The following is a 15385-nucleotide window of genomic DNA, read 5'->3' on the forward strand; positions in this document are numbered from 1 at the left end:
TCAGGCGTTTACTCCGTCATCGCTCGTCTGGAGCCGATGGGCGAAGCTCGCAGCACGGCCGAGCTCTACCTTTCAGGCAGAGGTCCGTAGGTCGAACCACGCACAACACGTAGGTCAGCACTCACCTGCAGCTCCTGTTTAACACCTGTCTGCCTGTCCTTCCACAGAGATTGGGTTAGGACGGGTTCCTCAGGGTGAGTACCGAACGGCTGTTTTATCCATCAGAAACCGTCCTGACGCTCAGACTCATTAATAGTCTTTCTGACGCCTCTCTAGACGTCCCAGACTCCTCAGTTCAGGTCCCAGCGGCAGCTTCTATGCTGGTCAGCAGAGGTGAGTCTGGGATCTTAAAATCCGTCTCTATGGCAACGCTCAGCATCTGCCATTCACCTTTTCTCTCTCTGCCTAAAGATTCCTCCGAGTTTTATCAGTACGAGCAGCAGACAGAAGTCAAAGGTACCACAGATTAACCCCCCTCATCCATCCACATTAAACCTTCACCCCGTCTTTAGAGTTAACCCTCGTCATCATCATCCTGTAACCCTCATCCCCAATAACCGTGTGGTCTTCTGGAACTCATTCGATGTTCACCCGTACATCCTCTCACCAAGTAACTCAGAAAGCAGCTGAACCGACGAAGTGGAATCATTTCTCCGTCGTGTAACTCGGCTGTGCGGAGGAGGATGATGTCCGGTCCCAACTTCCCCCCCAAACTCAGCTTCAAGATATCCGTTTAAGGTTTCATCTCAGAGATTTAGTTCCACCCCTGAAATCAGTCTGAGAAACCTTCTGAGGTTAATCCAGACGACGGGGTCATCATCCTCCTCTGGCGAAGCAGTGGAGTCACATGTTCTAACAGCTGATTATCCTCCCTGCTGCAGAGCTTCAGATGGAGACGGTTTCTGTTCGGTTCTCCTCCGTCGCAGGTAGCAGCATCGTCCCTTCCTCTGTCTCTGTTGTCTGCTTTGTGCTGTTTGTTGGTGGTTTAGTCCAGATTCAGACCTGCAGCCGTCCTTCACGCTACTCGTCTAAGTCCACTTTTCTCCTTCAGCAGAAGAGAAAAAGGCCGTTGAAGAGAAAGTTGAGCGGACTCAGATTGGACGGAGAGAAGACGTCCCTGCAGGTATTTGTGTTTTGAAGAGGCTGTTTGCTTTCTGCCATGTCTCCACCTAAACCTCCAGCTGCTGCATCTAGAAGCTTCTCTCTGTTTATGGTGGATCTCCTGCTGGTCCAGTGTGTCTCCACCTAAACCTCCAGCTGCTGCATCTAGAAGCTTCTCTCTGTTTGTGGTGGATCTCCTGCTGGTCCAGTGTGTCTCCACCTAAACCTCCAGCTGCTGCATCTAGAAGCTTCTCTCTGTTTGTGGTGGATCTCCTGCTGGTCCAGTGTGTCTCCACCTAAACCTCCAGCTGCTGCTTCTAGAAGCTTCTCTCTGTTTGTGGTGGATCTCCTGCTGGTCCAGTGTGTCTCCACCTAAACCTCCAGCTGCTGCTTCTAGAAGCTTCTCTGTTTGTGGTGGATCTCCTGCTGGTCCAGTGTGTCTCCACCTAAACCTCCAGCTGCTGCTTCTAGAAGCTTCTCTGTTTGTGGTGGATCTCCTGCTGGTCCAGTGTGTCTCCACCTAAACCTCCAGCTGCTGCTTCTAGAAGCTTCTCTCTGTTTGTGGTGGATCTCCTGCTGGTCCAGTGTGTCTCCACCTAAACCTCCAGCTGCTGCTTCTAGAAGCTTCTCTGTTTGTGGTGGATCTCCTGCTGGTCCAGTGTGTCTCCACCTAAACCTCCAGCTGCTGCATCTAGAAGCTTCTCTCTGTTTGTGGTGGATCTCCTGCTGGTCCAGTGTGTCTCCACCTAAACCTCCAGCTGCTGCTTCTAGAAGCTTCTCTGTTTGTGGTGGATCTCCTGCTGTTCCAGTGTGTCTCCACCTAAACCTCCAGCTGCTGCTTCTAGAAGCTTCTCTGTTTGTGGTGGATCTCCTGCTGTTCCAGTGTGTCTCCACCTAAACCTCCAGCTGCTGCTTCTAGAAGCTTCTCTGTTTGTGGTGGATCTCCTGCTGTTCCAGTGTGTCTCCACCTAAACCTCCAGCTGCTGCATCTAGAAGCTTCTCTCTGTTTGTGGTGGATCTCCTGCTGGTCCAGTGTGTCTCCACCTAAACCTCCAGCTGCTGCTTCTAGAAGCTTCTCTCTGTTTGTGGTGGATCTCCTGCTGGTCCAGTGTGTCTCCACCTAAACCTCCAGCTGCTGCTTCTAGAAGCTTCTCTCTGTTTGTGGTGGATCTCCTGCTGGTCCAGTGTGTCTCCACCTAAACCTCCAGCTGCTGCATCTAGAAGCTTCTCTCTGTTTGTGGTGGATCTCCTGCTGGTCCAGTGTGTCTCCACCTAAACCTCCAGCTGCTGCATCTAGAAGCTTCTCTCTGTTTGTGGTGGATCTCCTGCTGGTCCAGTGTGTCTCCACCTAAACCTCCAGCTGCTGCTTCTAGAAGCTTCTCTGTTTGTGGTGGATCTCCTGCTGGTCCAGTGTGTCTCCACCTAAACCTCCAGCTGCTGCTTCTAGAAGCTTCTCTGTTTGTGGTGGATCTCCTGCTGGTCCAGTGTGTCTCCACCTAAACCTCCAGCTGCTGCTTCTAGAAGCTTCTCTGTTTGTGGTGGATCTCCTGCTGGTCCAGTGTGTCTCCACCTGTGTTTTCTTCTTCCTCTTCACTCACCTCTGATCTGTCATTAAGCCCCATCGCAGTAGATGGCAGCAAGTAGACGGTAGAGCTTGGCTTTCCTGGTTTTTAATGTCAACTTTCTTCATCTTTCAAGTTCCTGAGGTTTACAGGAGAGCAGAGGAGAAACCCTCTGAGCATGAAGCTCCGCCCACACCTGCAGTCCCAGGTATCTGCCACCAGCAGCTGTTTCTGTTCTTTGCGTTCTGATGTCCATGTTTCTCTTCCTGTTAATCGTGTGATGATCAAAGGTCTTCATGTTGGTTTGACTAAAATTGATGATGTTTTAAAGAACCAGAGAAGAAGAAGCCGGAGGCGACCGCGGCTGCTCCACCTCAGCGAGGACTGCCTCCACCTCCAGCAGGTAACCTCCATGAGTCTTCATCGACTCAGATTCTTTATTCTTCCCATCTAACCAAGAAAAATCAAACATGATGAGTCTTTTCCACAAACATGAGCTGAACTTTCACCTCCTGCAACACAAAGATTCTTTAATTCTTTCATGTTTCTATCGATTTTATTTTAACATCCAGCCACGTAAACGCAGGTAAATAAGTTCAGGTTAAACAAACACTGATCAGCTGACCCCTCGTCTCCTCTCGGTTTCTGTCTCATGTCTGATTCTGACGTCTTTTAGCTCCTGAACTCTGAATGTTTGTCTTCATGTCACGTTTCTCTTTGAACTTTGAAGAACCTTCAGTTCCCACTGAAACAAAACCTGAAACAACGCTAGTTCCCAGACCCGAACCCAAGATTGTTCCTTCTCAGAAACCAGCAGAACCTGAGCCCAAAGTGACCGAAGCAGTCCAGAAACCAGTGGTGGTCCATGAAAGGAGAGGTAAAGACCCTGCTGTTCTGATGAATGCTGTGGAGGAACTTGGATAAAACCAGTTCCGGGGAGGATCCAAAGACTGAAGGAGTCTCCTGGAGCTGTCCCCATGTCTGTTTCATGTGATGGTACTTCTGTAAACTGTTTTATGTCTTCACGCTCGACAGAGTGGAAAAGGTTCCTCAACGTGTTCTGTGTTTACATGTTCTTAAAGCACCAGAACCACCTAAACTAGAAGAAGCTGGAGCTGAAGCAGCTGTGGTTCCTCCCTCCACAGCAGAACATCTACCTGAAGGTAGTGATGGTTCCTCAGCTGTCCTTTACTCCACTTGTTCAGAGTGAAATCTTTGGTTCCATCTTGATCTCAGTTATTAGCTGCTGTTAAACTATAAATGATGTTCTCTTATCTACAAGATGAACACAGAGCAGTGGAACCTGTCACCCAACCATCTGCACCCACAGCTCCTCCTTCACCCAGGACCGAAGCTGCTCCAGTTAAAGGTACTGCAGATGCCTTCAGAACCTTAGCCCTAATGTTCCTCTGTGATCTTTATGTTCTGTCCTATTGTGTCCTGTGGAACCTTGTTGATGTTAAATCTGTCTGAACATCTTTGAACATGCTGAGCACTCGCTAGAGTGTGACCTCAACTCTTTAAGGTTATTTCCTCACAACAAATCTTCTTCTAAGTTGTTTTAGAACCAAAGACACCTGAACTTCCTGGAAAACCAGAAGCTCCAAAGGTTACTTCCCAACTGATGCCAGAATTAAAGGTTCCCGAAGAAATGAAGAGGATTCTTGAGGTGTCTAAGAAGGTTCCATATCCCCCAAAAGCACAAGAACTACCAAAGAAAGTCCTGGAACCACCAAAGAATGTTCAAGAAGAATCAAAGAAGGTCTCAGAACCACCAAAGAAGATTCTGGAAGAACCAAAGAAGGTTCCAGAAGAACCAAAGAAGATCTCAGAACCACGAAAGAAGATTCTGGAAGAACCAAAGATGGTCTCGGAACCACCAAAGAAGATTCTGGAAGAACCAAAGAAGGTTCCAGAAGAACCAAAGATGGTCTCAGAACCACCAAAGAAGATTCTGGAAGAACCAAAGAAGGTTCCAAAAGAACCAAAGATGGTCTCAGAACCACCAAAGAAGATTCTGGAAGAACCGAAGATGGTCTCAGAACCACCAAAGAAGATTCTGAAAGAACCAAAGAAGGTTCCAGAAGAACCAAAGAAGGTTCCAAAAGAACCAAAGATGGTCTCAGAACCACCAAAGAAGATTCTGGAAGAACCAAAAATGGTCTCAGAACCACCAAAGAAGATTCTGAAAGAACCAAAGAAGGTTCCAGAAGAACCAAAGAAGGTTCCAAAAGAACCAAAGATGGTCTCAGAACCACCAAAGAAGATTCTGAAAGAACCAAAGAAGGTTCCAGAAGAACCAAAGAAAGGTCCGGAAGAACCAAAGAAGGTTCCAGAAGAACCAAAGATGGTCTCAGAACCACCAAAGAAGATTCTGGAAGAACCAAAGAAGGTTCCAGAAGAACCAAAGATGGTCTCAGAACCACCAAAGAAGATTCTGAAAGAACCAAAGAAGGTTCCAGAAGAACCAAAGATGGTCTCGGAACCACCAAAGAAGATTCTGGAAGAACCAACGGTGGTCTCGGAACCACCAAAGAAGATTCTGGAAGAACCAAAGGTGGTCTCGGAACCACCAAAGAAGATTCTGAAAGAACCAAAGAAGGTTCCAGAAGAACCAAAGAAAGGTCCGGAAGAACCAAAGAAGGTTCCAGAAGAACCAAAGATGGTCTCAGAACCACCAAAGAAGATTCTGGAAGAACCAAAGAAGGTTCCAGAAGAACCAAAGAAGGTTCCAAAAGAACCAAAGATGGTCTCAGAACCACCAAAGAAGATTCTGAAAGAACCAAAGAAGGTTCCAGAAGAACCAAAGAAAGGTCCGGAAGAACCAAAGAAGGTTCCAGAAGAACCAAAGATGGTCTCAGAACCACCAAAGAAGATTCTGGAAGAACCAAAGAAGGTTCCAAAAGAACCAAAGATGGTCTCAGAACCACCAAAGAAGATTCTGGAAGAACCAAAGAAGGTTCCAGAAGAACCAAAGAAAGGTCCAGAAGAACCAAAGAAGATCTCAGAACCACCAAAGAAGATTCTGGAAGAACCAAAGAAGGTTTCAGAAGAACCAAAGAAAGGTCCAGAACCAACTCTTCTGGCTCAACAGCCCCAACATCAAGGTAGATATGTCTACAAACACCAGTGTGGAGGTCTCTTTAACTGTCCTTGACTCTTTAACGTACTATTGAGGTATCATTCCAAGAATTCTTTAAACTCAGTTCTGTAGCGGTTCAGTCTTGGTTCTGTCTTGTGTTGACTAGTCTGTGTTGGTTTCAGATGACTAAAGCAGTAAATCAGGAAACAGACAGGACCTTAGCCGGAGCTGAAGGCGTGATCACACACCTCTCACTGTGTTTTAGTGATTGTGTGTGTGGTGTAATCCTCTTGGTCACCGCTTCATGGTGCAAATCTTATTCCTGATGTCCAGCAGAGACCTCTCATGGTTGAAGACATTAACCAAACATCTCTGCTATCGCTTCGCCAAGTTTCCAACAGACCAGCAACTAAACGTTAGGAGTTCTCAGACCAAGTGAGGGGTCCTCGGTTAAGGGATCCCAGTTGGAAGAAGGCGTCCTCGTGTTTGCCTGCTAGCATCTTTCATTGTTAACTTTCCTGTCAGTCTTTGACGTGTCTTCTGTGCATCGTCCTCTCTGTGGCCAGAACTGTTGACTGTAGTTTTCTTGATGCTGATCTTGGCATCTTTTCTTTACAAAGCACCTCCTCCAGAGGAGAAGAAGCCTGAACCAGAACCAAAGCCCTCACCTCCTCCTCCTGTACAGATGACAGTTCCTCCTGCAGGTAGTCCCCAGTTTCATATTCTCCATCGCTGCTGACTGATGGTCAGTCACGTCTGTCTCCACATGTGTCTGTTTATTTGTTGTGTTTTCTGAGTGTTTTGTTTTCTTGGTCATGACTGGGGGGTCTCATATGTCCAAAGTTCCTCCCCAAGAGGAGAAGAAACCCTCTGCACCAGTGGTGCCTCCTCCTCTCACATCTGTTCAGAAAGATTCTCCTGCAGGTAGTTTCTTCTTGTAAACCATTTCAGTCTGATTCCTTTCTTTGTTGGGGGGTAAAAACTGCCCCCCTCTTGTTTCCATTGTCGTGTCCTAAGTTAGTCCCTGTCCTGACCCGGAGCCGCTGTCTTGGTTGTGGTCTTTGCATCTTGTCTTTTTAATTCTTTCCTCCAGACGATAAGAAACCGCAAATGCCGACACCAAAGCCATCGACTCCTGCAGCTCCTCCTGCACCTCCTGCAGCTCCTACAGCTCCTCCTGCAGCTCCTGCAGCTCCTACAGCTCCTCCTGCAGCTCCTGCAGCTCCAGTGGTTCCTCCTGCAGGTAGTCCTTCCATTGTTTTGGTGAACAGTCTTCTGAGTCGGGAACTGTTTGCTTTATTCGTGTGGTTTTTTTCTGTTCTTAGTTTAGTGTGTTGGCAACTTGTTTTTTTGTCTGGTTGGTCTTCTCTCTTGGTTGATCCTCTCTTGTTCCTCAAATTGTCTCCTCCAGAGGAAAAGAGACCTTCTCCACCAGTAGAAAAAGCTCTTCCTGCAGGTAGTTTCCTCTTCTAGTTATTTACATCTTTGTTTGTCCTGTTTCATCTGTTGACTCGTAACAACAATAAATTCTTTGACGTTGTCAGTTAGAGCTTGTTGACCAGATCTTTGCCAGGACTTTAATCCAGTTGGCATTCTTATAGCTCCAGTTGCAGCAGTGGAGAAGAAACCATCTGCACCAGCCTTGAAGGCTGAATCTTCACCTGTTTTGGAGAAAATTTCTCCACCAGAAGGTAACGTCCCTTCTTTCAGCTTTGTTCATGTGTTTGTCTTCTGGTCTGAGATGTGGACCATGTGACAGCTTCACAGGTCTAAGCTTCGATTTAAAGGCTTGTTCTGTTTGTTTCCGTTTCTACACCCGTCCTACTACCTGCTGTATGACAGCCATCACCTCATCAGTTACCCAGAAGCATCTTTTTACATATTAACCCGATAAAATGATCAGTCTCACAGTTTGTGATGAAGTTCTGGAAACAGAAAACCTGCATGTCACCTTCATTCTGTGGCTCTGACTATTTTGTCTCTTACTGTTTGTTTTGTCCATGTTTATATTGATCTTATTTAAATTCTTTCAGACAAGGAACCAGTTTCAGCTCCTGGACCAACTAAAGGTACAGAAAATCTTCAGATTGTTTCTAAAACTGTCCCTTTTCCCTCAGAAACACCTCTTGTTTGTGTACTGGAACGATGTGTGCTTTCTGTCTGTCTGTCTGATATAAAAGACATGTTTACTCCTTCAGACACAGCAGCAGCTCTTAAACAGAAGGGTCAGGTTCCGGTTTCGGAGGCCAAAACACCAGGGCCACCGAAACTCAAGAGTAGGTTCAGCAAAATACCCAGAGAGAAAGAACCAGAACCAGAGGTTGTTACGCTGAAGAAGGTTCCTGTGAAACCTCCAGAGCCTGAAAAGCAGGTCGTAACTCACAAAGCAGAAGTGACGAGGCATTACGACCCAGAACAGACCGTTCGCGGACTTCATGACAGAGATGATCGAGAGATAATGACGCTCGGAAGAACTGAAAGAGTTTTCACTGCTGAGGAAGAAGTCGTTCAGTTAGCCCATCATGAGGAGACCCAGACACTTCAAGATGTTCAACAAACAGGGTGGAAGAGAGCTCCGACACCACAGCTGGAGGAAGCAGCTGAAGTTCCTGGTGTAGATAAGAAGAAAATAACAAGACTTCTAAAATCACAAGAGCAAAAAGAATCTGTCAAACTAAAACCGTTCGAAAAGACAGGGAAGTCAGATCAAGAGCCACAAAAGACCCAACTGAAACCGGTGCCAGCTAAACCCAAAGAACCCCAGAAAGAAGTTAAAAGTCATAAACCTGAAGCGACAAAGCACCATGATCCAGAGCTGATGGTGCAGAAGCTTCATGACAGAGAAGATCGAGACATCCTGACACCCGGGAACACTGAAAGACTGGTCACAGCAGCTGATGAGGCTCCTGAACTCGGCCAGGTGGACGAACCTGAACAGCAGGAGGCTGAAGAAGAAAAGTCCAAATGGAAACGAACCCCGAAAGCTCAGACGGATCAAGAACCCGAACCAGATGTGAGTAAAAGGAAAATAAAGAAACTACCAAAGCAAGAGGAAGAGAAAGAAACAGTCAAGCTGAAACCTTTCGAAAAACCTAGAAGACAAGAAGCTGAACCACCAAAAGCTGAGAAAGACATTCAGACAAAGACAGATCCCGAGCGTACTCCTCTCAGACGGGATGGGATGCTGCACACGGAGCAGCCCAAAGTCCCATCACCGAGCCCAGATGCTGGCAAAGCTCAGCCGGAAATACCACAGAAGAAACAGGTTGATCAGGTTCCTGCAGATGAAGGACCAAAAGGAGCTGACAAGTCTAAAGGAAAGCCCAAACCCATTCCCACTCCGGATAAAAAGGAAGAACATGTTGTGTTGAAGCCGTTCACCAAACCAGATAAAGCTTCTGAGGAAGAACCTACCAGAGACCTGAAGAAGAAACCACTTTCAGAAGCTGCAAAGACAAAAGCCACAGAAGAGGAAAAGATGCCTCAGGAAAGAGCTCTTCCAATGAGACCCGGTCCACCAGGGACCAAAGATAAGCTCCCACCCAAAGAGCCGGAGCTAAAGAAGAAAGAGACCCCTGCACCCAAGGCTGGAGAGGGGAAGACAGACGAGGGAAAACCCATCAAACCTACTGAGCAGCTGAAGAAGGTTGAACTAAAAAAGAGCCCATCCCCGAAAGTGGTGGAGCAAAAATCAAAAGAGCCAGAGCAAGTCCCCACTGAGAAGAAGCCAGGTCCTGAAAAAGTCAAAGGGATTCCTAAAACTGTTTCCCCCAAAGCTTCCCCTGAAGCTGTAATACTTAGAAAGGTCTCCAGAAAGCCCTCAGAGGGGTCTGGTGAAGAGCCCATCCCCCTGGTCAAGGAGATCTCTCCTGGAACTGTGCACATGAAGAGGGTCACGACTCAGAAAGAGGAGGAGGTGTTCCTGGAGGAGGCTGAAGAAAACCAAAGCCAGGAAGAGGAGGAGGCCTGGGGCTGGGAGATGGTTCCTCTGGAGGATTGGGAAGGTGAAGGACAGGACGGGGTGCTGGAGACTCCTGGCATGCCTGGTGCTAGGCGAGGTGAGCCGGAGCTGGAGGAAGGATGCTTCTGGAGCCTCCTCAACCCAGCCCATACGCTCCATCTAATCCCCATCCATTTCTTCACCTGGACTTCATGGAGTTCCATCCATCCATCCATCCATCCATCCATCCATCCGTCCATCCATCCATCCATCCATCCATCCATCCACAATCCATCCATCCATCCATCCATCCATCCATCCGTCCATCCATCCCTCCATCCATCCATCCATTTGTCCATCCATCCGTCCATCCATCCATCCATCCATTCATCCATCCATCCATCCATCCATCCGTCCATCCATCCATCCATCCATCCATCCATCCATCCACAATCCATCCATCCATCCATCCATCCATCCGTCCATCCATCCCTCCATCCATCCATCCATTTGTCCATCCATCCGTCCATCCATCCATCCATCCATTCATCCATCCATCCATCCATCCATCCGTCCGTCCATCCATCCATCCATCCATCCATCCACAATCCATCCATCCATCCATCCATCCGTCCATCCATCCATCCATCCATCCGTCCATCCATCCATCCATCCATCCATCCATCCATCCATCCATCCATCCGTCCATCCATCCATCTATCCACAATCCATCCATCCATCCATCCATCCATCCATCCGTCCATCCATCCATCCATCCACAATCCATCCACAATCCATCCATCCATCCATCCATCCGTCCATCCACAAACCATCCACAATCCATCCATCCATCCATCCCTCCATCTGTCCGTCCATCCATCCATCCATCCATCCATCCATCCATCATCCATCCATCCATCCATCCATCCATCTCATCTTCTTGCATGTCCTCTGTTCAGTGTTTGCCCATCATGTCATATTTCATTTTCGTGTTGTTTCTGTAGAATGTGTTGGCATGACGTAGACGGAGGTTTAACGCGATGTAGATGTAGATTTAACGTGAGATAGACAGAGCTTTAACGTGATGTAGACTGAGGTTTAACATGAAGTAGACCGAAGTTTAACGTGAAGTAGACGGAGGTTTAACGCGATGTAGATGTAGATTTAACGTGAGGTAGACAGAGGTTTAACATGAAGTAGACCGAAGTTTAACGTGAAGTAGACGGAGGTTTAACGCGATGTAGATTTAACGTGAGGTAGACAGAGGTTTAACATGATGTAGACTGATGTTTAACATGAAGTAGACGGAAGTTTTAACGTGGCGTAGATGGAGGTTTAATGCGAGGTAGACAGAGATTTAAAGCGAGGTAGATGGATGTTTAGCGTGATGTAGACGGAGGTTTAACGTGAGGTAGACTGAGTTTTAACTCGAGGTAGACGGAGGTTTAACGCGACACAGACCGAGGTTTAATGCGAGGTTGACGGAGGTTTAACGCGAGGTAGACGGAGATTTAACATGATGTAGACGGAGGTTTAACGTGAAGTAGACGGAGATTTAACATGATGTAGACGGAGGTTTAACTTGAAGTAGACGGAGATTTAACACGATGTAGACGAAGTTTAACGCGAGGTAGATGGAGGTTTAACACGATGTAGACCGAGGTTTAACGCAAGGTTGACGGAGGTTTAACGCGAGCTAGACGGAAGTTTAACATGAGATAGACGGAGGTTTAACGTGAAGTAGACGGAGATTTAACACGATGTAGACAAAGTTTAACGCAAGGTAGACAGAGGTTTAACACGATGTAGACCGAGGTTTAACGCAAGGTTGATGGAGGTTTAACGCAAGGTAGACGGAGGTTTAACAAGAGGTCGACAGAGGTTTAACGTGAGGTAGACGGAAGTTTAATGTGAAGTAGACAGAGGTTTAGCACGATGTAGACCGAGGTTTAACGCAAGGTTAACATAGGTTTAATGCGAGGTAGACAGAGTTTTAACATGAGGTAGACAGAGTTTTAACATGAGGTAGACAGAGTTTTAACATGAGGTAGACGGAGTTTTAACGTGACGTAGATGGAGATTTAACGTGACGTAGATGTAGCAATAACATGTTTTATTGTAGAACTGCTGAGATTTTTACCTTATTGGAATATTTAGTTCTCAGAGAAGTTTAAAACTCTTATTTTTTCCTGTCCAGATGGAAAACCAACAGAAGAAGCAGCGAAAGGCAGAGGCAGAGGATTCGGGGGTGAGGACCTCATTTCAGCAAACACTTCTGGTCTTAATGCCAAAAGTTTATGTCACATTGTTTTATGTTGACTGAAAATCAAAGGGCTGATATCTTAGTTGCCCTGAGCATCGCTAACTCAGGTCAGGTGTCGTCCTGTTGGCCTTCTGGCTCCGTCTTTATCAAATATTTGATGTTTTCGTGAATGGTCACCTGTGCTGAGCGAAGATGTGAAAACTTTGGTTGGAGAGGAAATAAAATATTACTTTGTGCTGAAGTTACTTGAATGATCCTCAGTCCAGATGAGGGTCGAGATGAAGCTTTCTGCACTGACATCACTTATTCCGTATCAATGTTAGTCAAGAAACAGGTAGGGCTCTTCCTTACGCTCTTCATGGAAGCTGTTGTTTGTCTTTCTGTCGTCTTTGGATTTTGTTCTTTATGTTTCTTATTGCTGTTTTTAAGTTTTGGAATCCTTCACAGAGACCTGTTTCTGGTGATTCTTAGACCCAGTTGTATTTCCTCCCCTTGGCCCTGCCTGTCCTTGTTTTAAAGGAAAGATGTCTGGTTTCCTTTGAAGATTGAGGAGTAGAGGACATTCAGCCATCTGAAAGGCTGGCTGAAAGGCCAGATGGCCAATACTCCCTGATCCCGTGACTAGAAGGAGCACCTTATCTTTCCTTATCTTTGTAAAACAGAGGGCAGGGTCAACCTCCAACAGATTTCACATCTGAACTGTGACGTTGTGTCAGTATGCACCGAAACTATCCCTTTCTTCACTCACCCTCATGTCTGAAACTAACTGGATAAGTTTTTCTTTCTCATGTTTCAGTGAGACAAACTCCATCTCCGGGTGATGGTGGCAAGGGGCGTGGACTGAGGCCCGGTAAGGGCGCACCTCCACCGGAGGAACCGGAGTTTGGAGGATTCAAGCTCAAAGCCGTCCCTCTGAAGTTCATCAAGAAGCTTCAAGACATCGTGCTGAAGGAGGCCGAGTCCATCGGCTCGTCTGCTGTGTTCGAGTGCGAGGTGTCGCCCTCCACCGCTGTCACCTCCTGGATGAAAGATGGCGGTAGCCTGCGTGAGAGTCCCAAACACAAGTTCACCTCTGATGGCAAAGATCGCAAGCTGAACATCATTGACGTCCAGCTGTCGGACACTGGTGAATACACCTGCATCGCCAAGAACGCCGGCAAGGAGATCACATGCACCGCCAAGCTCATCGTGGAAGGTAAACCGAAGAGGTTTTGATGGAGGTGTTGACTTGTTCTGCCCAATGAAAGGAGGTTTGTTTATGAGCCCGGCAGTCCTGGGAATCAGATGTTTTCCTGCAGGTCATATGCAGCCTTCACAAGATTTCGCTCTCTGTGTGTTTTCTTGTATATGAAGAGTGATGATGATGGTGGTGATGATGGTGTATTTCTTCTTGTCTGTATTATATGTAACTGTCTGTTTTCTTGTATCTGTTTCTTCTGGTCGTATTCAGCTCATTTGGTTGTCTTATGTGTGAAATGTGATGTTTAAATCAGCCTTTCTTCACTCTGTTGAAAACCTGGCTGTTAAAAGGCGTCTTGTCTACACAGAGCTGCCGGTGAAGTGGGTGAAGGAACTAGAACCCGAGACGTCTTGTATGAAGGGTCAGCCCATGTATCTGACCTGTGAGCTGAACAAAGAGAGGGACGTGGTCTGGAAGAAGGACGGCCAAGTCCTGAAGAAAAAGGCTGGAAAAGTAGCTATCAATGTCATCGGCATGCAGCACGCCGTGACCATCCAGAACTCCACCGAGGAAGATGCCGGAGCCTACACCTGTGAGGTGGACGGGCAGGAGGACGTGAAGACCACCACCACAGTGAAAGTGATCGGTGAGCAGAAACTTTCAAAGGTTTCATCAAATCATCAGATGTTTTTCTGAAGACATGTCAGATCAGCTGGTTGGTCCCTTCAGGGGTTTGTAGAGATGATTCTGTCTCAGATGATGTGAATCTTCCTCCTCAGAAATCATCAAAGACTGGCTGGTGAAGCCTCTGAGAGACCAGCATGTGAAACCAAAGGCCAAGGCCACCTTCAAATGCGAGCTGTTCAAAGACACCCCCAACTGGAAGTGGTTCAAAGGAGAAAACCAACTCATTCCTTCTGACAAGGTCCAGATTGCCAAAGAGGGGAAGGACATGTCGCTCACCATCAACAACTGTCAGCTTGACGATGTGTCGGACTACACCATTGAGGTGGAGGATCGCAGATACACCGCCAAACTCACTCTCGGAGGTCGGTCCATAAACATCCGCAGTCAGATGACCGCAGGCTCGTCGGTGGAGATTTTGACCTTTGACCTGTCCTGTGTTTCAGAGCGTGAGGCTGAGATCCTGAAGCCACTCTCTAGTGTGGAGGTTGTGGAGAAGGAGGAAGCCAACTTTGACACGGAGATATCCGAGGACGACGTGCCGGGCGAATGGAAGCTTAGAGGCCAGGTGCTGACCCGGTCTCCGGTAAGTTTCAGACCAGAGTCAGAACCGTTCGTAGCCAGAACTCGGACTGGTTTCTGATGCTGGTTTGGACTTTTTCTTCCAGTCATGTGACATCAAAGCTGTGGGCGGGAAACGTTTCCTTACTCTGAAAAACGTGCAGCTGGACCAGGCCGGCGAAGTGTCCTATCAGGCTCTGAACGCCGTCACCACCGCCATGCTGACCGTCAAAGGTACGAACAATCACAGAAATCCCACCTGACTGCGCTAACAGCCGCTGTCTGCAGAAAGAACACGGTAAGAAAAGGCAGCTGAGTGTCCGTGAATAACCACCACATTATTCGCACCTCCCAGAAATGGAAATGGGCTTTGTCGACCAGCTGAAGGACGTTTCTGTGCCTGAAAAGAAACAGGCCAAATTTGAATGCACCATCACCAAGGATGTGCCCAAGGTCATGTGGTTCCGGGGGGCTGAGATAGTCACCCCAAGCCCTAAATATGAAATAATCGATGATGGAAAGAAACACATGCTGATCATAAACAGCTGTGAGTTTGATGATGAGGCTCAGTACATGGTTGAAGTGTTGGGTCAGAAATCTGTGGCTAAGCTGACGGTGGAAGGTAAGTTCGCTCCAGATCCCCTGGCTTCACGTTGCACATGTTTCCTGCTCGTCTGCTCTCCAACCCCCGTTTATGTACGCTGACCTGATGTATTCCAGGCATGAGGCTCAAATTTGTCCAGTCGCTCCAGGACCAAATAATCAAAGAAGGTAACACGGTACGGTTTGATATCGAGCTGAGTCATGAAAACGTACCGGTGGTTTGGTTCCGAAACGAAGTCAAGCTGCACGTGAGCCGAAGTGTGCTCACGTATGTGGAAGGAAAAACACACACTCTAGAAATGAGGAATTTGACTCTAGATGATACCTGCCAAATAAAGGCAGAGGCCAGAGGAATTTACTCCACGGCCAAACTGACCGTCATAGGTAACCACACACTCCTCACTACATC

General features: G+C 47.3%; 1 protein-coding gene across 1 annotated transcript in view; it reads left to right on the top strand.

Annotated features, from left to right (window-relative positions):
* LOC121650515 (titin-like) overlaps positions 1-15385 on the top strand; it is a 202438-nt gene that overhangs the window by 69088 nt on the left and 117965 nt on the right. Inside the window, 24 exon segments of the mRNA XM_042002069.1 lie at positions 5-82; positions 168-194; positions 277-333; positions 412-456; positions 882-926; positions 1052-1123; positions 2800-2871; positions 2995-3066; positions 3394-3540; positions 3746-3826; positions 3946-4032; positions 4220-5770; positions 6366-6449; positions 7347-7436; positions 7944-8762; positions 8868-9803; positions 11883-11933; positions 12745-13143; positions 13496-13774; positions 13908-14177; positions 14259-14398; positions 14481-14607; positions 14729-14995; positions 15094-15360. Of these exon segments, the coding sequence (XP_041858003.1) occupies positions 5-82; positions 168-194; positions 277-333; positions 412-456; positions 882-926; positions 1052-1123; positions 2800-2871; positions 2995-3066; positions 3394-3540; positions 3746-3826; positions 3946-4032; positions 4220-5770; positions 6366-6449; positions 7347-7436; positions 7944-8762; positions 8868-9803; positions 11883-11933; positions 12745-13143; positions 13496-13774; positions 13908-14177; positions 14259-14398; positions 14481-14607; positions 14729-14995; positions 15094-15360 (6063 nt within the window).

This window comes from Melanotaenia boesemani, chromosome 12, assembly GCF_017639745.1.
Source record: "Melanotaenia boesemani isolate fMelBoe1 chromosome 12, fMelBoe1.pri, whole genome shotgun sequence".
In the NCBI taxonomy this organism is placed as follows: Eukaryota; Metazoa; Chordata; class Actinopteri; order Atheriniformes; family Melanotaeniidae; genus Melanotaenia; species Melanotaenia boesemani.